This window comes from Lynx rufus, unplaced genomic scaffold (assembly GCF_022079265.1).
Source record: "Lynx rufus isolate CCGP_SWC_20201006 ecotype Redwood Valley unplaced genomic scaffold, mLynRuf1.p SCAF_16, whole genome shotgun sequence".
Taxonomy (NCBI): Eukaryota; Metazoa; Chordata; class Mammalia; order Carnivora; family Felidae; genus Lynx; species Lynx rufus.
The window spans coordinates 21357685-21383582 of NW_025814830.1; the positions used below are offsets into that span (position 1 = coordinate 21357685).

The window sequence follows — 25898 nt, forward strand, 5'->3', positions numbered from 1 at the left end:
CCAAAGCTATGTACACATTACCAAGGTCTTTACAATGAGTTATAACGTGGAGCTCCATCACAGCATACTTGTATACAAAGCCACTAATGTGAACACTGAAATAAATCTGTCATGTAGGTCTTTAATCTTGATTTAATAAAGTTTTGTACAGTATCAAATAATATCAAAAGTCTAAAAAAACACAATGAGTTTTTATATCATGTTTATAAATTATTGTTTATATACCATAAAAAACATAAGGTCAAAAGTGCAGTTTAAAAAAAAGTGGAAGTTGTTATTCTTGGTAAGAACTAGAAAAATGTACTATCCCAAGTACAAAGCCATCTGAGGGCTTTTACAGTTTCTTAGGAATTCTCCTTTTACTCTCACACAACCTTGGTTACCATACGCTATAAGATAAACCAATATAAAGGGAGCAAAATCATCTTCTTATAAAAATAACAGGGAACACAAATCTGGTGGTGAGAAATGCTGGAAATAAACATAATTACAGGCTTCTTCCAAAATGAATTAAATGACTTTGCTCACAGGAATGAATGGGCTATCACTGAATGTGACCAAATTTGGGAAATTGCAAAGGATTTTCAGAAATTTTAATCCTTAAGTTTTTAGTCATAACTGGCAAGGGTGCATACATCCTAGGATTATGAATTCTTCTAGTATAAGTAAGACAAGATAGGACCTAAAGGCGATAAATCATATCATTTACCATTCACAAAAAATAAAGACTAAAAATCCAGTAACTAAAAGGCAACAGTATAGAAATTAGTCAAGAAACAGATGGGCGAAACAGAACTCCGGGTCTTAATTGGCACTTACCACAGTAACTAGTTATATTTTGACAAATTCTAGAACAAATGCCTGTATTGAAATATGTGTTGTATGATAACCACTTATATTTAGCAAGAAACCAAAATGGTAAAATCACAAACTTATAAAACAAATTAAATTTAGAGAAAAGAAAAACAAAAGGAATGTAAAGAAAAACCTTATTTTTAAACTTATTGTGGGATCACAATATTGACAAACTGTATCAATCAAGAGCAGTATTCCTGAAGCAGCCTGAGCCTGGCTCAGCAGAACTACTTCACTCTTTAAATGCTATTTAACTGGTACTTTGTTTATGTGACACCAAGCAATAAATGATTATTATTTTTTTCACTGAATGGAGTAAGTTCCTTGGTTGGCTTAACATATAGACTGCCTGAGATAATAAAAACTTCACCATTACAATAGATTAATGGGAAATGAAGGTCTTCCTAGTTTCGACAGGAGAAAAGGGTTGGCTGCTGGAGAGAATGGGTGCTCTGTAGGCTGCATACGTACATACTTAATAATTAACGTCCCCTTTTGTAGAAGATTAAAAATCGATGGATATGGATGCTTGTGCAGAATCATCTCGCCCCCTGACATAAATTTCACAAGGAATCTCCTCCATCACTCTGTCTTCTAGGGCCTGTTCAGGGCACTCATGTGCCTGTTTGAAAGTGTAGCTACTCTTTTTGAAGGTGCTATTAAATGTTTTCATTGGCTGTGGTTGTGCAAAATCATTTCGGAAAGGCAGTTCCATGGAACTCAGGTTGGTCCTGCTTTGTTTGACACTGGATGCTTGCGATCCGCAGTGATGGTCATGAATGCACCGGGAGGCGGTGGAGGAGCGCCGCATCTTCTGGTAGTTGTCCAGTTCTTCTGACAGGTCGGCTAGGTCTGCAGAAATCTCTTTGTCCCTTAGTGAAAACAGTTCATAATGAGGAGGATCAAACACTTCCTGAAATCCAGTTTTATTAAAAGCAGTTTTGCAAGCCATGACCTTTTTTCGAGGCTGTTTCACTTGTACTAAAATAGAAATAATGAGAAGGACCAAGACAATCCCTGATGTAATGCCAATAATTGTTCCATGAGTTTTAGTGATTTGTTCAAATAGTCCTGCTTTTTTCTTTTCTGCAGAAAGAGAAAGAGAAACAATGAGGCTTTCAAAATTCATTAATGAGCCCTGTCCCAAACTGGTAAGGTATTTTTAGGTAAAGCAGAACACGTGGGTCAAACAGACCACAGATGATGCCACCTAAAATTAGGTTTTTGAACAAATAAAACAATACCATTATGATTTCTGGTTAAATCAGCCAATCATAATATGGCTAGATAGATTACATAAAAGAAAAAGGACTTGGTTCTTGCAAATTAAATTAAATACATGAACATAAAGAAAATGCCAGGGGCGCCTGGGTGGCTCAGTTGGTTAAGTGTCCGATTCTTGATTTTGGCTCAGGTCATGATCGCAGTTTGTGGGGTCCAGCCCCATGTTGGGCTCTGTGCTGACAGGAAGGAAGCTTGCTTGGGATTCTCTCTCTTTCTCTGTCCCCTCCCCTCCCCCAGCTCATGCATGCACATGTGCTCTCTCTCTCAAAATAAATAAACAAAAAAGGAAAATACCAAACAAATACTCTTATTCTATCAAGTTTAGCTTTCTGTTCTATGGTATATCTTTTTTTTTTTTTTTTTTTTTTTTTAATGCTTACTTATTTTGAGAGGGAGAGAGTGTTCACGAGCAGAGGAGGGGTAGAGAGAGAGGAAGACAGAAAAACCCAAGCAGGCTCTGTACTCTCACGGCAGAGCCCATCGTGGGGCTTGATCTCATGAACAAACCATGAGATCATGACCTATGCTGAAATCAAGAGTTGGATATTTAACTGACTGAGCCACCCGGGCCCCCCTATGGTACTTCTGACAAACTGCCATGTTGAGGTATATCCACAGTATCTCCACTAACCGCCATCAGCAAGAGAGAACTAAAGTGATCAGGCTAACCCACTTAGGCATGTTATTATCACAATCTACATTTGAATGATTACCTTAAATTACTTCAAGTACTTAAGACAGCCGTATCAGATCACATTAACTTTTCACGGTAAGATATTTATTGAGCTTTTGGAGAATAAAAGGGAGGTAAACTTTAGGACTGAGACAGTGAGTTGATAATGTTTGTAGATATTCAACTATTACCACAAGTCACATTTACCCTAGATATACACTAGAAATAGAACATAGGAAATTTTATAAAATGAAAAAGAGCGGTTCTTACAAGTCTGTTTTTGCTGCTTTTTAAATTTTTTTTTTTACATTGATTTATTTTTGAGAAACAGAGTGAGACAAAGCGTGAGCGGGGGAGGGGCAGAGAGAGAAGGAGACACAGAATCTGAAGCAGGCTCCAGGCTCTGAGCAAGCGGTCAGCACAGAGCCTGATGCGGGGCTCGAACTTACAAACTGTGAGATCATGACCTGAGCCGAAGTTGGACGCTCAACTGACTGAGCCACCCAGGCGCCCCTGTTTTTGCTGCTTTTTAAGACTGAATGCATCAATATTTGTTAAACAGCATTTGTATATAATTTAAAAAATACTACTATTTTAGGTAACTTTATAAATTATTCTGAGAATAAGGTATCTTTACAATATGAATAAGAAAATAATGAAAGAAATATTAGAGCAGACTTTTGAACAACTTAAAAAACACAGTACATAAAAATGAATGCTTTTGTTGAGAATAAGTATTTTTCTTTACTTTCACCACATAACAGAGGTCTACACTCTATTTAAAACAAACATTTATATTTTATGTTTCCATTTCTGCCAAAGCAGCTATTGCTAAGTACAGTGGTAGAAAAGGGCATTTTAAGTCTTTCTTAATGAAGGGCAATGGTCACTTTTCTCTCAAAAAGGTTGGCCTTTGCCATTGCACTCACCTTTACAATGATTTTCATCCCAAGGGTATGCACAGTTCTGAACACCATTACAGACTAAAGAATTATTGATGCACATGTTGCTGTGACAAAAGAAAGTGCTACCTGTGCAGGGAGCTGCAGGAAAGAAAAACAATTTGTTGCTAAGAACTCATTTTGGTTTATTTACACTTCAACTTGTTTCATGAATACACTCCTACTATATAAACAATAAGACAAAGGCCAATACTCTCTGAAATGGTCTCACCTAAACTTTTACTTAAGGGTGCCCAAGTGTCATTTTAAAAAAAAAAATTTTTTTTAATGTTTTATTTATTTTTGACAGAGAGAGAGAGAGAGACAGAGCATGAGCGGGTGAGGGTCAGAGAGAGAGGGAGACACAGAATCCGAAGCAGGCTCCAGGCTCTGAGCCGGCAGCACAGAGCCCGACGCAGGGTTCAAACTCACAGACTGAGAGATCATGACCTGAGCCGAAGTCGGACGCTCGACCGACTGAGCCACCCAGGCGCCCCCCCAAGTGTCATTTTTAATGTAATGAGAATATGAATATATTTGCCATGGTTCTCAAGGAAGTAGTACATAGCCTGGTAGCATTCCAAACTGTTAGAAGAAAATGTTGGTGAGGATGTGGAGACACTGGAACCCTTGGTGCATTGCTGAGGGAAATGTAAAATGGTACAGTTGCTGTGCAAACAGTATGGAGTTTCCTCAGAAATTTACACAGATTACCATGTGCTGCAGCAAGTCTATTTCTAGGTACATATCTCAAACAACTAAAAGCAAAGATTCAAACACGTAATGTACAGCCATGTTCATGGCAGCATTATTGACAAGCACACAGCAGCATCATTCCACCAAAAGGTAGAAATAATCTGAATATCTGTTGATGGATGAATGGATAACCACAATGTGGTGTACACATATCTAATGAAATATTATTCAGTGTTAAAACTCAGAAGGAAATTCTGGCAAATACTACAACATAGATAAATCTTGACATTCATTATGCTTGAAGGAAGCCAGACACAAAAGAACAAATATTGTAGGATTCCGGGTATATATATGGTACCTGGAGCAGTCAACTCATTGACAGAAAAAAAGCGCAATAGCTACCAGAACCTGGAGGAAGAGGGAAATGGGGAGTGTTTAATGGGAGAGTTTCAGTTGGGAATGATAAAAAAGTTCTGGAGATGGATGGTGGGGATGGTTGCAGGAAAATGTGAATGTACCTAATGCCACCAAACTATATACTCAAAAATGGTTAAAATGGCAAATTTTATGTTATATAGATTTTACCACACAAAAAAATAACTCTTTAGAATTTTAACATTAAAATTTTTTAAAACAACAAAGATTTTGGAACATATACCACGTAATTTTGTATTTTGTATAAACTGTTCTTTCAGCCTGAAATGTCTCCTTCCTCCTTTCCCTTCCTGGTGACCATCTACTCATCTTTCAAGATCATCCAAAATGTTGCCTTGTCTGTGAAGATTCCCTCAATTCTCCTAGGCAGCTAGGGACCCCTGTGTTCCAGTCATACCGTATATGTGCTTCCATCTAACACTTCTCCTTGTTTGTGTAAAAATTTGTTACACTAGATTATGACTCAGTGTGTTTACTTTAGTTAGGAAATAAAGTCTTAGATCAGAGACAAAAGTACCAGCATAGTAATAACGTGTATTTCAGTGTAAAGACACACACACACACACACACACAAATCTGAAAGTCAAGAAGGATAGCTTATTTTTTCTTCCACTCAAAAAGACTGCAGAATTATGACAGAAGCTCCTAAAAATCAACTAACCATTTTGATTTCCAAAAATATACTCAAACACAATGTATTTCCTGTCTAAAAAATTCTACATTTATTTTGAGAAGATACATGTCACATCAAGGGAGGAAAACTGAGTACCACTCTCTATTATACTGACAGGCTTCAAATATTTATTTTATTTTATTTTTTATTATATGAAATTTATTGTCAAATTAGTTTCCATACAACACCCAGTACTCATCCCAAAAGATGCCCTCTTCAATGCCCATCACCTCCCCTCCCCTCCCTCCCACCCCCCATCAACCCTCAGTTTGTTCTCAGTTTTTAAGAGTCTCTTATGCTTTGGCTCTCTTTCCCACTCTAACCTCTTTTTTTTTTCCTTCCCCTCCCCCATGGGTTTCTGTTAAGTTTCTCAGGATCCACGTAAGAGTGAAAATATTTTTTATATTTTCTTTTTAAAAGTTTCTTTTCAAGGTGTGCCTGAGTGGCTCAGTTGGTTAAGCACCTGGCTCTTGATTTTGGCTCAGGTCATGATCTCACAGTTCGTGGGCTCTGGGCTGACAGTGAGGAGCCTGCTTGGGATTCTCTTGCTCTTTTTCTGCCCCTCCCATCTCACGTGTGAGCACACATGCTTTCTCTCTCTGAAAATACATTAATATTAAAAAAAAAGTTTCTTTTCAAGATGAAAAGAAATATCTAAAATTTTATGAGATTAATAACTGAATTTCTTCCCTAAAAGTATCTTTTTAAAAATAAATATACAATGAACCTTATTAAAACAATAATGAAGTTAGTATTTCTTTCCCTCTAAAGAGAAGGCCCTATCTTTAGGTTACAATCATAGGAAGCTTTGGAATACCTAACCACATTGTCCAATTGCATCATCAGTAATAAAACTGACAGTCTGATAAAAAACAAACAAACAAAAAACCAACACACACATAGAAAACAAAAACCTGACAGTTTGGTATCCACCTGCCTGACCCCTTTGTCTATTTCTCAGTTTGGCTCTGAAAATGGACTATAGAAACAGGTATTTATTGGGTCCCCAGGAAACCCTAAAACATCATCTGATATCTATCAAATATTTATTAGACTTATAATGTAGGTCAATAGACAACATCCATTGCATCACTAATCATCAGGGAAATGCAAATCAAAACCACAATGAGATATCACTTCACACCTGTCAGAATGGCTGTCGTGAAAAAGACAAGAAATAAGTGTCAGTGGAGATGTGGAAAAAAGGGAACCTTCATGCACTGTTGGTGAGAATGTATATTGGTGCAGCCCCTGCACCAGTATAAAGTTTCTCCAAACAGTATAAAGGTCCCTCAAAAAGTTAAAAATAGAATTACCATATAATCCAGCAATTCCACTTTTGGGTATATATCTGAAGAAAATCAAAATACTAATTCAAAAAGATGCATGCACCCCTCTGTTCATTACATCATTATTTATAATAGCTAAGATATATAAGCAACCTAAGTGCCCATCCATGGATGAATCAATAAAAATGTGTGTGTGTGTATGTGTATACACACACATACATACAATGGAGTATTACTGAACCATAAAAAGGAATGAAATCTTGTCATGTGTAACAACACGGATGGACCTAAAGGGTATTATGCTAAGTGAAATAAGTCAGAGAAAAACAAATGCTGATGATTTCATTTATATGTGGAATCTAAAAAAACAAATGTACAAACAAAACAGAAAGACTCAGAAACAGAGAACTAATGGTTGCCAGAAGGAAGTAGGGGTGCGGGGGTGAGATAGGATGAAATAGGGGAAGGGGATTAAGAGGAACAGTCTTCAAGTTATAAAACAAGTAAGTCATGGGAATAGAATGTACAGCTTAGGGAATACAGTCAATAATATTATAACAATTTTGTATGTGACAGATGGAACCTAGACTTATGGTGGTGATCATTTCATAATGTATGTAAATATCAAATCACTGAATAGAATATCATCCACTGAATGAATGTCAATTATTCTTCAATTAAAATAACATCCAAAATTGCTTTGCTATTAGAGAGCAAATATAAGCTCTCTTTTTTTAAAAGACTGTTTATTTATTTATTTATTGAGATAGAGGGGAGGGCAGAGAGAGAGAGAGAGAGAGAGAGACAGAGAGAGAGAGACAGAGAGAGATAGAGGAAGAATCCCAAGCAGGCCCTGCACTGTCAGTGCAGAGCACAACGCAGGGCTCAATCTCACAAATGTGAGATCATGACCCGAGTCAAAATCAAGAGTCAGATGCCTTACCAACTGAGTCATTCAGGCACCCCTAAAATCTCTTTTTAAGGAAGAATCCCCCAAAAGTAATATTCACCCAAGTTCTAGTTCAACAGGCTTATCTATGGTTAATCATTATGAACTAGGATTTGTTTCTTTCCTCCCTCCCTACTATAAATTAAACAGAATGTAGGCATGACGTTTATATACAGTTAATTATTCAGTGCACTAAACTTTTAGGCTTGCTTATTTGCTGGGTACTTACCCACTCCAGTTTAAGTATAATAACCCTTAGGTGGCTCTGATAACTAAAGAATCTAAAATAGCTAAGAACTGTGAATAGCTTGGGAAATCATGTTATGAAGCAGAGAATGGAAAAAAAATAGATTAGTAATTAAGAAAAATTGTTTCTGTTATTAGTTAACCTGTCTACTTTGAGATTTTAACTAACTCCTTGGGTCGCTGTTTCCTCTTTTTATTTTTTTTCTCTCTTTTTTTTTTTTTTACGTTTATTTATTTTTGGGACAGAGAGAGACAGAGCATGAACGGGGGAGGGGCAGAGAGAGAGGGAGACACAGAATCGGAAACAGGCTCCAGGCTCTGAGCCATCAGCCCAGAGCCCGACGCGGGGCTCGAACTCACAGACTGCGAGATCGTGACCTGGCTGAAGTCGGACGCTTAACCGACTGCGCCACCCAGGCGCCCCTGTTTCCTCTTTTTAAATGAATCTTTTTAAATGACTGTTATCTCAGACTTCTGGTTCTAAAATCAATGAGACTATGAAATTAGTGGTTTCAATCATGTGGATAATTCTATTCTTAGAAGTATCATGTATATAACAAGTAATTTACTCAGAGACTGAACCCATCACATGTATCATTTAAACTATTAAGTAATATTTCATGATTCTTAAAAAAATGTTTGATGGTTTCAAAACTTACAAGGGCAATACATATGAGTTACATGAATAAGCCATTAGAGGTTGAGGGCAGAAAAGCCAACGAAAACATATGATGATGGGGTGCTTGGATGGCTCAGTCAGGTAAGTGTTGGGCCCTTGAGTTTGGCTCAGGTCATGATCTCATGGTTTGTGGGATCGAGCCCCACTTTGGGCTCTGAACTGACAATGCAGAGCCTGCTTGGGATTCTCTCCTCTGCCCCTCCTCTGCTTGCGTGCTCTCTCTCTTAAAATGAATAAATTGAAAAAAACCCAGTATGGTGGTATTTTATTTAAGTACAAACTCAGCTGGTAACCCACTTCAGTTGTGTCATGTATATTATAAAATTATATTACACCCATGTGTGCAGTTTAACATAACAAATGGCCTAGAGAACACACAGTATTTTTGAATTTCTCACTTCTAAAAACTGGAGTTTTCTGGCTTTTTGTTTATGTATCATACCACAATCCTAATACATACTATATCATATTACCTGCTGACCTCTAATTTTACCTATCTTATCCAGTTCACAAATGAGAATACAGGGAACAGAAGCTATTTTCAAGACAAGCTGAGTGAGGTTGTAAGTACTGTGGCTTCTAGGCATGCTGATTTTGAGTCAAACTATCATTAGCTCTTTAAGTTTATCCATAGAACATTGTGTGACCACATTTGGATTCTCTTTATGGTTCAAAAGTGGCAAAAAAAAAAAAAAAAGACAGGTTTTCTGCTCAGAGTTTCTCACTGACTAAACAGTAAGTAGAAAACACCCTCATGAGGTTTTTATTTTATAGAATTCTTTACAATTGCTCCCCACATGATTTAAAGCAATTAGAAAGCAGCAGTGATATCAGGTTTTGTTTTGTAGAAATACATTATATTCATAATTACAGATGTATTAAGCTCTATCGATTTTCAGTGGGTAAGCATAGCTGTTTATGATGAGAATCAAAGTATCAGTTATTGACCTGGGATGCTAATGACATGCTTCAATTAAAAACTATAAAAAATGGCTGAATTATAGCAATTTATAAGTAAAGGGCAAAGAGAATAGCAAAAATAGTGCCAGTTATGAACTATTTTTCTACTTCTAGCCTTTTCCCTTTTACTCACTACTGGATCATGGCATGAGAAAGAAGAAGGGTTATGGTTTCAGCCCCCCTTCCCTTCCCATGAGATGTGGCAATGATGCTGAAAGATGGTCTGTCCTTCAACTAGGCCCGCAGGGACCTGTAGGCAGTATGTCACTGAAAATCACATTATGGATTTATTTTGACAAAAATAACTTCTGTTGCTTTCATGGTTGTAGTCCTAGAAATTATCTTCCTAAAACCATATCCTGTCTGAAAGAGTGAGGTGTATATTAGTATTCAGTGCTTGGGAAGAGGTCAAACATATTGACTGACTGTTATTCTGTATCTTTCACTTTAGCCAAGTTATATTATTTTAGTCATATCTGTAATCCACAATGGGTAGGTATGAAGTGAATATCTCATGCAGATTTAGCCCATTTATGTAAACCTTTTCTGAAATATTGATTGTTTTCATGGATGGATTCATAACAGTTACAAATTATTAACAGTTTAGAGAAAAACAAAAAAGTTGAAAACAAAACAATTTGAATTAATGATGAGCATATAAAAATGTATGGTTTGGAGCTCTCTAATGTGATTAAAAGGAGATTTCCTGGGCACCTGGGTGGCTCAGTTGGTTAAGCATTTGACTCTTGATTTCAGCTCAGGTCATCACCTCACGGTTCATGGGTTCAAGCTCCATGTCAGGCTCCAAGCTGACAACATGGAGCTTGCTTAGGATTGTCTCCCTGTCCTTTCTCCCTACCCCTCCCCCACTCCCTCCCTCCCTCCCTCTCTCAAAATAAATAAACATTAAATAAAAAAAGGAGATTTCCAAACCAGGACTTTTGTTTTAGAAAACTTATAAAATCCTTTATTTTGATCACATACATATGACATTTGTTTTTTGGAGGGGTGGTTTTCTTGTTCTTCATGGATAATAAAGCTAAATTTAGGATATGGAGCTAAGTCTATTGCAACCCTTAACTTAGTTTTATATTTAATTATTGTAAAGACATCACTTGAGGGAGGCTTTTCACCTGTTTACTTATCAGATTTGTACTGATGGAGACATCACTAGTGCAGATACAGAAATACCTTAACTAAAACACATCAAAGAATAATTTTGCATTTAAGATTTAGACCAGTGTTACCCAAAATATAATGTAAGGCAAAATATGAACAAGTAGCCACAATAAAAAAGATATTTAGAAAGAAACAAGTGGAATTAATTTCACTAGTAGCTTATTTAACCCCATATATCTTTGCAGAAAAGAGAAATATAGAAGGACTGAGGCTGCTACCTTTAGAAGGGTCTGTGTGCAAGTTTGGCCCTTAGTTTTGGCAACTGAGAACTTGACTTTCCTCCATTCCCTGACTGGTAAGGTTCATGGTGCCTAGAGTTGGTGTGAACAACATCATTTATGCCATATACCTTCTTTCCTTTCGTGAGTCTACAATTTTGGTACAGGCAAGGCAGATAGATGGTGCCTATGTGCCTAGCCCCCAACAAAAACTTGGGTGCTGAGCTCTAAGTGGGTTCTCTGGGCAGAAACGTACATGTTACTGCATTTTTTGTTGCTTAAGAAATGCACATGCTTAGTGTGCCCTTCATGGGAGGGAGAGAGGATAAGGAAGTCTGTGAAAGGATTTCTCCAGACTCAGACAGTATTTTTCCTTTGTTGATCCTATATCCTTTCACTGTAATAAATTTTAGCTGTGAGTATTCAAATGTATGCTGAGTCCTGTGAGTCCTTCTAGCAAATCACCTACCATGTGGGTGGTGTTAGGGAGCCCTGAAACAATATCCAAAATATTCTCATTTAACACGTATATAAAATATAAGGAGATATTTTACATTATTTCTTATCAAGTCTTTGAAATTCAGAATAAATCTTCGTAATTATAGCACATTTCAATTTAGATGGGCCACATTATGAGTGTTCAATAGCTACATGTGGCTGATGGGTACTGTTGGAAAACACAGGTACAAGATGTTGGGAATAAATAAGACGAGGAGAAAGGAAAACGGCTGAAAGGCTTTCTTGCTAACTTTAACTGTATCTTTGTATCAAGCACTGCTTTGTAGTCATTTGAAATAGTGAAGCAGCCTTTACATAGCTGTTTTTTTCAAGTTTGAAAAGTTGATAAAAATTTTCTGGACACAGTTGATATCCATCAATAGGGCAACAAGCAGCAGCAGCAGTATACTCCATGCAAGTATTACTGCTGAGCTCAACATTTCCCACTACTTGAAAAACTCACTAAATCCAAAATAACTCAAAGCTTTTTCCCTTCATCTGTCCAATTTTCACTTTCTAAGTCAATCAGACCCTAACTGTAGGTATCTTTGACTCATTTTGATCAGTCCCCAAATCTTGTGTATTCTACCTCCACAACTCTTCTTTCTTCTGTCACTGCTCTGGTTCAGACCTTCCTGGTCTCCCCCTCTGACTATGGAAGTTAGCCTCCTATGACCTCCACGCCCCAATTAAAGCACAGCTCTGATTACATCATCTTATAGTACAAGACCCTTCAAAACTCCCCAAAGCTTATAACATGAATTCTAATTTTATTTTATTTTATTCTAGAGAGTGTGTATTCACGCACACACAAGCTGGGGAGACAGGCAAAGGGAGGGAGGAAGGGGGAGAGAGAGAATGAATGAAATCTTAGCAGACTCTATGCTCAGTGTGGAGCCCAACACAAAGTTCAATCCCACGACCCTGGGATCTTGACCTCAGCAGAAATTAAGAGGCAGACGCTCAACAGACTGAGCTACATCATGAACTCTAGTTTTTGTCTTCCTAAAAAAAATTTTTTTTAAGTTCATTTTTTCATTTTGAAATAAAGAGCATGAGTAGAGGAGGGGCAGAGAGAGGGAAGGAGAGAATCCTAAGCAGGCTCCACACTGTCAGCACAGAGCCCGATGTGGGGCTTGATGCCACAAACCATGAGATCATGATCTGAGCCAAAACCAAGAGTCAGGTGCTCAACTGCCTGGGCTACTCAGGTGCCCCTACTTTTACCCTTTAATTTAAAGGCTTTCTAACTCTAGCTAGGCTCCATGCCCAGTGCAGAGCCTAAAGCAAGGATTGAACTCATGGCCTGGAGATCAAGACCTGAGCTGAGAGCAAGAGTCAGACGCTCAACCAACTGAGCCCACCCAGGCAACCCTAATCTACCTTTTTTTTTTTTCAGTTTTTAATTTTCTTTAAGTTTATTTCTTTGTTTTGAGATAGAGTGAGAAAAAGCAAGAGCACAAGTAAGGTAGGGACAGAAATCAAGTTGATGCTCAACTGACTGAGCTATACAGGTGCTCCATGAGCTCTAATTTTAGCCTTTGCAAAAAAATTTTTTTTAAGTTTATTTATTAATTTTGAAAGAGAGAGGGGCGCCTGGGTGGCGCAGTCGGTTAAGCGTCCGACTTCAGCCAGGTCACGATCTCGCGGTCCGGGAGTTCGAGCCCCGCGTCAGGCTCTGGGCTGATGGCTCAGAGCCTGGAGCCTGTTTCCGATTCTGTGTCTCCCTCTCTCTCTCTGCCCCTCCCCCGTTCATGCTCTGTCTCTCTCTGTCCCAAAAATAAATAAACGTTGAAAAAAAAGAAAAAAAAAAAAGAAAAAAAAAAAAGAAAAAAAAAAAAAGAAAAAAAAAAAAGAAAAGAAAGAGAGAGCACGAGCAGGGGAGGGGCAGAGAAAGAAGGAAAGAGAATCCCAAGCAGGCTCCACACTGACAGTGCAGAGCCCAGTATGGGGCTCAAACTCATGAACTGTGATATCATGACCTGAGCCAAGATCAAGAGTCAAATGCTTAACCGAATGGGCCACCCAGGTGCCCCTCTAATCTACCTTTTGACTCATTTTTCTCTCTTCTTTCTTCTACTACTTCTTGTGGTCCAAATTGGCTCCATGCTTTTGTTCATTCTGTGGCCTCTGTTTGGAATAGCAACCTCAATTATCCAACATTTCTACCTTCTAAAATCTCAAGGATAAACTCCAAGGTCCTACCTTCCAGGACTACTTGCTCCATAATCAATGCTGTCTGCTAGAAGTAACCTGGATATTTAATCAGGAAGCACTTTGTTTTCTGTCTCAAACAGTCATTGTCATAGTCAATCCTGTAACTGCCTTATTTGCATCTATGTCACCTCACCTAAGTGACTATAATAAGATCCTTTAGAGCAGGGAATGTTTCATCCATTTCTGTATCTTCATAGCAAATAGCATCTTGTATGATAAATGTTAAATAAATGAATGGAAGGCAGGTAGGAAGGCTGGTTGGCTAAATTGGCTTCATAACCCAACTGCCCATCTGGCAATTCATCAAGTCTTGTAAAATTACAGAGAGAAGAGTTCAGCTATAATAAAGCTTGTGTAGGTCACATACAATCATGATATTAATATAGAATCCATGGAACAATAATATTTTGAAATTATAAGTAAAGGGAAAAAGTACTAATTCCTAAATTTCTGAAGGAAAATATCTGATAGTATCTTACTCTTACACCTTTATATTTACAAATTTTGACTTGCAAAAATCATATAGTTTACCATTTTACTCTATTCACTTAGGATATAAAGGTGAAAATATTTCCTTCTCTTACGAGGACAATATATACCAGTTATTTTAAAAATATATATGATGTGAACATACACACTAAACTATCTTGGGGCAGTCTGGATAAATCTTTAAATGGTGATTTTCTTCATACAGAGGTGACTGTGAGGAAAGGGATTAGTCAGAGAGGCTAATCAGCCCTCTCCAAATGTAGATTAAAGTTAAAGGCCACTTAAAACCAAGCCAAAAACATGAAGGTATTTTTGAAATCAGTTAAAAAAAACTTTTTTAATGTTTACTTTTGAGAGAGAGAGAGAGAGAGAGAGAGCGCGCGAGAGCGAGCGGGGAGGGGCAGAGGGAGAAAGAAGGAGACACAGAATCTGAAGCAGGCTCCAGGCTCTGAGCTGTCAGCACAGAACCTGATGTGGGATTCGAACTCACAAGCCATGAGATCATGACCTGAGGTAAAGCCAGATGCTTAACCAACTGAGCCACCTAGGCACCCCTTGAAGACAGTTTTCTTTTTTAAATCAAAGGTAATGTAATATGATTTACACTTACAATAAGCAAAATCAAAATAATTATCAAAAGTACTGACAAGTCACTTGGACTTTTACAGGAGATAGAAAGGCAATAGAACCAATTTTTCCTTGGGATTTGTTCATGTGAATTATCAGGAATTTAAGGGAAGAATCCTAAAATCTGTCCTCACAGTTCTTCCACTTTTAAGCTGGATTAGTATCTACAGTGAGCTACAACATCCTTTAAGATGAAAAAATTCTCACATGCTCACAAATTAGTAAAGATGACTTTTAAAGACTTAACTAAGATAAAGAGAAAACCCCATTATAACTACAAAGAAAATTTCTGAATATACACAAAAGGAAATTCAACTGTGTTGCCACAAAAAATCAATTAACCACAAAAGGAGGTTGTAATGAAGAAAATGAGGGAGAAAAAGCTTTAAGACATTTAGAAAACAAATAGCAAAAGTGTAGAAGTTCTTCCACCTTAGTAATTACTGTTAATGTAAATAAGTTAAACCCTCTATTCAAACAGCAGAGATTGGCAGAATAGATAACAAAACCCCCCCTAGATCCAACTATATACTGTTCTACAAAAGACTCACTTTATTTTTTATTTTTTTCAACGTTTATTTATTTTTGGGACAGAGAGAGACAGAGCATGAACGGGGGAGGGGCAGAGAGAGAGGGAGACACAGAATCGGAAACAGGCTCCAGGCTCTGAGCCATCAGCCCAGAGCCTGACGCGGGGCTCGAACTCACGGACCGTGAGATCGTGACCTGGCTGAAGTCGGACGCTTAACCGACTGCGCCACCCAGGCGCCCCAAAAGACTCACTTTAGATTTAAAGATACAAATTGGTTGAAAATAAAAAAAAAAAAAAAAATGGAGAAAGATATTCCATGCAAACAGTTAACCAAAGAGAGCTGGGGTGGCTATACAAATATCAGACAAAAATAGACTTTAATGTCAGGGTATTGACTGTTGCAAATGATAAAAAGGGACAATGTAGATTGGTAAAAGGGATTCATCAAGAAAATACAATTATAAAAATATATAAATAAATAAAATATCAGAGCCCCAAATTATAAGAAGGAAACACTATCAGAATTTTAAGGGAGAATTAGATATTCTACAATAATGGCTGGAAACTTCAATATCCCACTTTTAATAATGGATACAACAACCAAACAGAAGATAAATAACCAAATGAAAGAATAACACTATAAGTCAACTGGAGGACCTAATAGATACATAAAGAAAATTCCACCTAGCAACAGCAAAATATACATTTTTCTCATGTATAAGGAATTTTGTCCAGGATGGACCATATGTTAGGCCAGCCATATACACACAAAAATCTTAAAAGACTGATATCATACAAAGTTTCTTTTCCAATCACAATGAAGTAAAACTAGGTATCAGTCACAAAATAAAAACTAGAAAATTTGTAAATATGTGGGAATTAAACTACACCCTCTTAACCAACTGGTCAAAGAAGAAATCACAAGGTAAAATTAGATAATACCTGAGACCAAAGAAAATGAAAACACAACATACCAAAACTTATGAGAAGCAATGAAATAGTGCTAAGAAAGAAATTTATAGCTATAAATGCCTACATTAAAAAAGGAGAAAGATCTGGAACCATTAACCTTAAAGAGCCAGAAAAGGAAGAGCAAACTAAACTCAAAGTTCTATGGCTTTGTCAGTAGTACTGAAATTATAAAGAGAGAGAATAGAAAAACTAAAGAAAAAACCAAAAAATGGTTCTTTGACGAGATCAATAAAATTGGCAAACTTTAGTTACAATGATTAAGGAAAAAAAGAAACAGAGATAAAATGACTCAAATTACTAAAATCAGAAATGCAAGTGGAGACATTATTACAGATCTTATAGATATAAAAAGGATTAGAAGAGAATACTAAAACAATTCTACACCAATAAACTACTAATCTAGACGAAATAGACAAATTCCTAGAAACATACATTCTACCAAAATTGAATAAAAACCAAACAGGAAATCTGAACAGATCTCTAACTAGCAAGAATATTGAATCAGTAATCAAACTATTTCCCAACAAAGAAAAGCCCTGCACTGGATGGCCTCACTGATGAATTCTACCAAATGTTTACAGAATGTCAATTCTCAAACTCTTTCAAAAAGCTGAAGAGAAAGGATCACTTCTTACTTATTCTATGGATCAGCATAACCCTGATACCACAGCCAGACAAAGATACTACAAGAAATTAAACTACAGACCAATACCTCTTTATGCATATTGATGCAAAAATTCTCAACAAAATACTAGCACTGAATTCAACAACATATTAAAAGGATTATACACCATGACCAAGTGGGACTTATTCCTGGAACACAAAAACAGTTCCACATACAAAAATCAATGTAACACCCCACATTAACAGAATGAAGAGGGAAAAAATGACATGATCATCTCAACCGAATCAGAAAAAGCATTTGACAAAATTTCATGATGAAAACACTTAATAAACTAGGGCCAGAAGAAAATTTCCTCAATGTGATAAAGGCCATATATGAAAACCCCACAGCTAACACCATACTCAATGGTGAAAGGTTGAAAGCTTTTCTCTTAAGATCAGAAACAAGACAAGGATGTCTCCTTTCACTTCTATTCAACATAGTACTAGACGTTCTAGCGAGAGCAATTAGGCGAGAAAAGGCAATAAAAAGCATCCAAATGGGACAGGAAAATGTAAAATTATCTGTTTGCAGGTAACATGATCTTATATGTAGAAAACCCTAACAAGATTACACACACACAGACACACACAGAGCTAATCCAGTAAAGTTGTAGGATACAAAAAACAGCATACAAAAGACAAAAGTAAGGAGCATTTCTACACACTAACAATGAAAAACTGGAAAAGAAAATAATTCCTTTATAACAGCATTAAACAAAAAAATTCTTAGGAATAAATGTAACCAAGGAGATGCAAGACCTGTATACTAAAGAGTACAAAGCACTGTTGAAAGAAATTAAAGACAACAAATAAATGGGAAGACATCCTGGGTTCATGGACTGAAAATTTAATATTAAGATGACAATACTAATCAAAAGCAATCCACAGATTCATTATGATTTCTATTAAAAAACAAAAAAACAAAAGTGTTTTCTGAATGTTTTCTTTAAGAGAAGGAAAGAGCTTCTTGGAAATATGGTTGGTTCTAGGGCTGGACCAGGGAAAACACAGTTGAGCCTGGGCCATCTTGTGGTAACAGAAAGTAAGAAAGTGATTTTTTTTTTAAAGGCACATCAAAAGGATAAAGGAGACAACTTGAAGGAGCTCCCAGTGGCCAAAGCTGGGATTCTGAGCAACAAAATAATGTTAGTACTATAATAATTATATATCATATATAATTATATATATAATAATGGCATAAAATAAAAATCCATAAACTCATACTGATATAAATAACAATAGATAAATGAGGGGGAAAAACAGCTCTTTCTCACAGTTTAATTACAATTAATAAGGGTAGAAGGAATAATGGAAACAGAAAACTCCCATTAGGTAAACACTACAGGAATACCTATTACATGAGAAACTAACAACAGTGAGCAAAAGGATATTACATAGTCTCAAAGAGAATTATTAATTAAGATGAAAAAATTAGTAACTTTATAGTGGAGGAACCTGACAGCACGTTAAGCAAGTGACTGAAGTTAATGTCAGACAAATCCAGATTATGTACCCCTGCCTCACTGGTGTGATACACTGAGAAAGATATAATGTGATTTCTGGGGTACTGACAGAAATACGTAACTTCAAAAGAATCCATGAGAAAACATCAGACAAACCTACACTGACAATCAACTAAATAAATGGCCAATGTCCTTCAAAAGTATTAAGGTCATTAAAGACTGAGGAACTGTCACAGATGGAGGACACTAAAGGACAGATGAAAGTAAATGCGATGTGGACATTAATGGGAAAACTAGTGACATGTAGATAAGGTCTATATACTGGTCAATAATACTGAGTCAGTGTTATTTTTCAGTTTTACTACATTATTAGGGGAACCTGAGGGAAAGGCATATGAAAACTCTACTATTTTCATGACGTTCTATATGCTTAAAATTATTTAAAAATAAAAAGTTAGAAAAAAACAGCCTATCTAGATCTTTGATGAGCATGGTTTGGTAGATTCATAATTATTCACCACACTGAATTACTACTACCAATAATTTTTTAAATCTTGAAAGAAGTCTCCACGTTCTGCATTCCCTATCACATTTACACCTTTATACTAAGGTAGTGCTCCAATTTAATGTATTAACATGGTTTTTCACCCAGGACAGTTAATTCCTTGAGAATAGGGGCTAAGACTTAGTTATTTCTATATCCTGTTACTAGTCTTTGCCAAAAGAAAATAGAACTGAATTCTGAATAAATGAAAATTATGTAAAAGATCTCAATGCTATAGGATTTACTTACGCTCCACAAAGGAAGTAAAGAGCATTCTGAACCTGCTTAGCCGACTACCTTCATCTGCCCACATTCGGATCACTCCAACTCCTGTTTTCAGCATGACATCATTGGCCACAGTGCTGCAAAACTTGGCCTTCAGGTTTTCAATAGAACTGCTTCCATCATAAACTGCAACGAAATTTCTCTTGCATTCATTTGAGTGCTCCATTTGATAATCTAGGAACCTCAAATAAATCTGTAACATTAAAACAGAGAAAAACACTGCTTTTGAAAATATAAATTTGAATTTTCTAGTTCTATCCAATCAACATGGTAGACTAGATTACAGTAGCTGACAGATAAACATAAATCTAACAACAGACAAAAGGCTGGGGCCTAAGCAGTTAAAAGACTAAGACACTCTTTGGCCTCTTTCTTTGTCTTAATGGAACTAAGCATTTAAGGAATCTTAAGTTTGTGTTTGATCTATAAAGAGAAGAAACTTTTTGTTCCATGAGGCTCACTGGTTGTCTTAGTTTCCTTATTATGAAAGCAATCTTGTGGTACTGACAGATTGGGAAAATAAAAGAATCCCTCATAACAAATGTAGTTTTTTAAAAGTTTTTCTTCACGTTTTTAAAGCCCAAGTTTAGTAGTAAGGTATATATAACCTGGTTTTTCATGTAACACATCAAAACCATTTTTATATTACCTACACTCTTCATAACCATAAACATTCCCATGATGTCCTGTCATTTATTTACCCTTATTCTATACTGCATATTTAAGTGGCTTTAAAATTTCACCCCATAAATGACAATTTCTAAGGTTTCTGTCAGGAAGATGTAAACTGTAGTACCAAAATAAGCACTATTAGTATTCTAATTTGATTAGCACTCTTTTTCTTGAAATTTTATAGGCAGCTTGCCACCTGGCACTAAGTTCTTAAAATATGCTTGGTCCACTCTTGTTTAAAGATTTCCTTTAGATTGTAGGCTTAGAAGGACTGTGCGCATTAACGTTCAGGTTGCGGGTTTAGAAGGACATTGTGCTTATCTCTAAAATAACTGAATGAAGTAACTATTATTCTTTACAGGCAAGGAGAAAATGAAGACTCAGATAGATTAAGGAATTTGCCCAAAGTTACTCAGGGTGAAGATCTGACCTAGGCTGTACTGACTCTAACATTTGTGTTCTTCCCACTCTCTGGGATGCCCTTCATGCAGGCACAAGCACAGTTCAAAAGACTTGGGGCACCTGGGTGGCTAAATCAGTTAAGCATCTGACTCTTGGTTTCGGCTCAGATCACAATCTCACAGTTCATGGGTTTGAGCCCTATGTTGGGCTATGCACTGACAGCACAGAGCCTGCTTGGGATTCTCTCTTCCTCTCTCTCTGCCCCTCCCAGCTCTCTCTTGCTCTTAAAATAAATAAACTTAAAAAAAAATAAAAGACTTCATATAACAAAAACGTAATGTCATAGATCTCTTCTCTCTAAAGTATCTTGATGGCACAAAACTAAGCAAACAAAAAAATATAGCTCAAAGGGTTAAATTTCGACCAAATAACTTTAGCTTATTTGAAATGACCAGTTTGCTACTTCCAAGAGAATGGTGGAAAATTGGTAACTAAATAGGATCACCATTTCAAAACCTCATAAAACCTTTATAAATGTATTACATATAAGCAATAGGTTTCCTTAAATATATCATTTATTCTCATTAATTCCATTGTTTACATACCAAAGCATTCTGTCCATGGTTCTGTGGTAGTGAGCAAGTTTCATCAATACAGTAATTATTTGCCTTCCCTATTATACTGTAAGGTCTTCCAATGAGAGAATCATGTGCTAATTATATCTAGTGTAATTCTTGCTCATAGCAAGTAATGAATACATGGCTAGGCTTATAAAACTATGAACTGGTAGAGCTAAATATAAGAAAAACAATAAAGAAGTCTGAGGTATTTAATCTTTTCTGTAATCCAAAGAAACATAGTACTACACAAGACCACAGTAAATGCTCTTTAACTTTTTAAGCTAAAAGTTTTAAGTCCTATGATAATGACATTCTTTTCTGAGTGTAGCAAAATACTGAAATAAGTTTAGTTCAACTAATTTTCAGAAAATATTTCTAACAGTATGAACCTAACAAATTGAAATAGGTGGGAGGGGAGCACATATAACTCTTCTCTCACCCAGACTGCATGACAACAAATCTACTAAATGCTCATCTCTTATCCCACTCCCACACCTTCCCCAGGGAGGTAGAGTTACTTTGATGGTGGGGAGTCTGGTCTCTTTCCCTGGACCACCAAGTAGGAAGCAGTGACCTTAGTGGGTTTCCTCTGCAGATGCAAACCTTCCTTGGGCTGGGATGGTCCAGGCTAGATTTAGGTGGGAAGTACAACTGGTGGGTAAGGAACTAGCAAGTCTAATATGACTCTCTCACTAAGCTGCTTCCTCTAGCCTTTGTTGTAATAAAGGAGCTATTTTGAATCTCCACATTCTCAGTGTGGAGGGAAAAGGGGATGCAGTCTACTGGAACTCCTGAAGACTCCAAAAGAAATGCAATGACATCCTCAGAAAGCAACTATGGACATATCTTGGAGGTACTGCATGTTTGGTTCCAGACCACAATCAAGTGAATACTACAATAAATTGAGTCAAATGCATTTTTTGGTTCCCAAAACTGGCATATAAAAGTTGGCTTGCACAGTAGTCTGTTAAGCATGCAATAACATTAAGTCTAAAAAAATGTACATTCCTTAATTCAAAAATACCTTATTGCTAAAAAAAAATGCTAACCAGCATCTGAGCTTTCAGCAAGTCATTATCTTTTTGCTGGTGGAGGATCCTGCCTCAATGTTGATGGCTGCTGAAGGCTGGGGTGACCGTGATATCTTAAAATAAGGCAACAATGAAGTTTGCTGCATCAATTGACTCTTCTCACACAAATGATTTCTCTGCAGCATGCAATACTGTTTGGTAGCATTCTACCCACAGCAGAACTTCTTTTAAAATGGAGTCAATCCTCTCAAACCCTGCCACTACTTTATCAACTAAGTCATGTAATATTGTGAATCCTCTGTTGCCGTTTCAAGAATCTTCACTGTATCTTCACCAGGAAGAGATTCCATCTCAAGAAACCACTTTCTTGCTCATCTTAAGAAGCAACTCATCTGTTAAAGTTCTATCACGAGTTGCAGAGATTCAGTCCCACCTCTAGGTTCCACTTCTAATTCTAGTTCTCTTGCTGTTTCCACCACATTTGTAGATACTTCTTCCCTGAAGTCTTGGATCTTTAATTTGTAAAAAATGCAGTAAAATGAAGTGTGCCTGTATAGCATTCCAGATCAAAAGGAGACCCTTGATAATAGGCAGTACAACTACTGACATTAGATCCTTATCTTATAGTTGACATAAAATCAATCCTTAAATGTTAAAACCAAAGCACACAGATCAAAATACATAAGTGTAGTTCTACAACCTATGGTTAGGAAAGTTTATTAAAAACAAACATAGAAGACACAAAGTATAAACCATAAAGATAAAAATAATCAATTTTACTACATTAAATAAATGGACTTCCAGAACCACCCAAGATGAAACAGTATGGCTTAACTAAACATTCAGAATAAAATGTGAAAAGCAACTACATGAAAATTCTGGAAAGTAAAAGATGGGCCTTGAAGGAAGTCAAACTTGAATGACCCATAAAGGAGGTGAGATTCAGTTTTTTCTTTCTCCTTTGTGTCCTGGGCGGATTCATGGAACTCACAGCAAAAAACAGACAATGAACTCAGAGAAAGCACTCCAGCCAGAAGACTGAGAAATTGGGACGAGGGGTGTGTGTGTGTGTGTGTGTGTGTCTGGTTTGTTTTTCCCACTCTACCAGCTCTGCCCAGGGTAAGCACCAGTCACAGATTTGCATGCAGCAGCTACAGCAGCAACTGAAACCCCAAGAGAAATCCCATCTCCTGAACTAGCAGAACTAAGAAAAGGATATGATGATGTCAATAGAGTGTGGAGGGAGTTCCCCCACCCCATTTTTCCCCCTCTCTCTCTCTCTCTTAGTCACTCAAAACTCACAGGTCAGGAGGCAGAAACACTGAAGAAACTTCTTTTCGGCCACCAGAGGAAATGAGAAAAGGAAACGTTATCTGGAGAATGTGAAGGAGTCTTGGAGAGCAGAGAACTAAAGAAAAAGCACTAATTCTGGCTTCCCTACATATTCATGGCATACCTATCTGGCTTACCTGCATATTCATGAAACAGAACTAAAGAAACATGACAAAGATGTTGAGAAACCAAATTCAAGTACCTGAGCAGGACATCCCCTGGGTAAGCCTCCACAGCACAGCAAAGGCCCCAAAAACTCAACAAATGCTGGAACCACCACCCACACGAAATGACATGGTACATGCAATCTGAATCTAACTGGGTAGACTGTCTGACAAAAATAAAATAAATAATAACAAAAGCCAACATTTTCCAGGTATTTTTAACAGGACCCAGAGTCTCACAATGTTATATTGACAATATCCAAGACATAATAAAAAATTACATATAAAGACCCAGGAAATGGGATTAATTCTGAAATGAAAAAATAGTCAACAGATCTCAGAAATAGAAATTATTAAAGAACCAAGTGGAAACCTTAGAACTGAAATTGAAAAATATAATGTCTGAAACTAAAAAAAAAGAATCCACTGTATGGGCCCAATAGGAGAATGGGGATGGCAGAGTGAAGTCAGTAAACTGGAAGAGGACTCCTGAGAATCTGAGATACTGAGTAAAAAGGGTTGAGAACATATGAACAGAGCCTCAGGGACTTGTGGAACAATTTCAAAAGGCTTAAAATTCATGTCCCTTAAGTCTCAGGAGAAGAGATTCTTACAGAAAAAAATATTTGAAGAAATAATTGCTAAAACTGTCCCAAGTTTAGTGAAAGACAAAAATTTAGATTCAAAAAGCTCAGCAAACATAAAACAGGATAAAAGCAAACAAAAACCAAGGCCTACACACATCAAAAATCAAAATCAAAGACTTGAGAACTGACAGAGAAAAATTATACATTTTGTAGAAGGGAACAATTTGAATGGCTGTGGATTGCTCTTCAGAAATCAGTGCCAAAGGCAGTCCATCAAAATTTTTAAATGTTGAAAAAGAGAACCTGTAAACTTTAGAATTTTATATACAGCAAACATGTTCTTTCAGGAACGAGGGCAAATAACACACCCGGGTGAAGATGTAAGAGACTCAGAGTTTGCTGTATACAGACCTGCTATAAAAGAAATGCTAAAGGAAGTTATTTATTTATTTATTTATTTATTTATTTATTTATTTATTTATTTGAGACACAGAACGAGCAAGCAGGAGAGGGGCAGAGATAGAGGGGGACAGAAGATCGGAAGTGGACTTTCTACTGTCAGCAGGTGCAGGGTTCAAACTCACAAGAAGGAACTCATGAACCTTGAGATCATGACCTGAGCCAGAAGTTGGACACGCAACGGACCAAGCCACCCAGGCACCCCTAAAGGAAGTTCTTAGGTAAAAGAGAAAGGCTACTAGAATGAATCCTAGAACTTTATGAATGAAAGGAAGCAGATATGGTAAAATATCTGGATAAATATAAACCATCAAGAATAAAAAAAAAAAGAGGATGGGGCGCCTGAGTGGCTCAGCTGGCTAAGAATCTGACTCTGGATATTAGCTCAGGTCATGATCTCATGGGTCATGCATGGATTTAAGCCCTGCATCAGCCTCTGTGCTGACAGTGCAGAGCCTCCTTGGGATTCTCTCACTCCCTCTCAAAATAAATAAGCTTAAAAAGAAAAAGAAAGAAAAAAAGAGAATATCACTACAGACCCTACCAACATTAAGAAGACTGAAAAAAGGGGGTGCCTCACTGGCTTAGTTGGTGGGGCATACATCTCTTGATCTTGGGGTTGTAAGTTCGACCCCATGTTGAGTGTAGAGATTACTTAGAAATAAAATCTTTCAAACAAAACAATAAAAAAAATACAGTAAACAGTTCTATGCCCCCAAATCAGATGACTCAGATGAAATGGACAAATTCCTTAAAAGGGACAAACTGCCCAAACACTTCTAAGAAAAATATGTAACCTGAATGGCCATATCATTTATCAAAAATAATGAATTCATAGTTAAAAACCTTACAAAAAAAGCTCCAGGCCTAGGTGAATTCACGGTTAAATTATACCAACCATGCAAGGAAAAAGTTATGCCAATTCTTTTACCAAAGACATAAGGAAACTACTGATCAGTATTTCTGCTGTCATACTTTGTTTTATAATTAAATATATATATTTCATCTTCATCTCTGTTTCTGGCTCAGAGCTCCCAAAACCCTTGGAATTTCCTGAGCAATAGGAGCAATGGGAGGATCTTTTGTTGTATTTGGTCTCTTGTCCTCAGTTCCTGAAAATGTTCTAGAGCCATAAAGTTGAAATGGGTGTCTTGTGGCTCTTTCAACAATTATTTATGTTAGTGAGGTAACTTTTGGAAATCCCCTAAAGATGGGGGCTGGTCACTGGGGTAAATAACCATGAATTGAGGGTTTACACTTT

The 25898-nt window shown here is 36.9% G+C and overlaps 1 protein-coding gene across 1 annotated transcript in view; it reads right to left on the minus strand.

The window, feature by feature from the left end:
- Nucleotides 1-1017: 1017 nt before the first annotated feature.
- NETO2 (neuropilin and tolloid like 2) overlaps nucleotides 1018-25898 on the minus strand; it is a 41498-nt gene continuing 16617 nt past the window's right edge. The window contains exons 6-8 of the mRNA XM_047077395.1: nucleotides 19335-19563; nucleotides 3742-3855; nucleotides 1018-1941 (exon numbers count right to left, since the gene is read on the minus strand). Of these exons, the coding sequence (XP_046933351.1) occupies nucleotides 1361-1941; nucleotides 3742-3855; nucleotides 19335-19563 (924 nt within the window). The 3' untranslated portion in view covers nucleotides 1018-1360. The remainder of the gene's footprint in view (nucleotides 1942-3741; nucleotides 3856-19334; nucleotides 19564-25898) is intronic.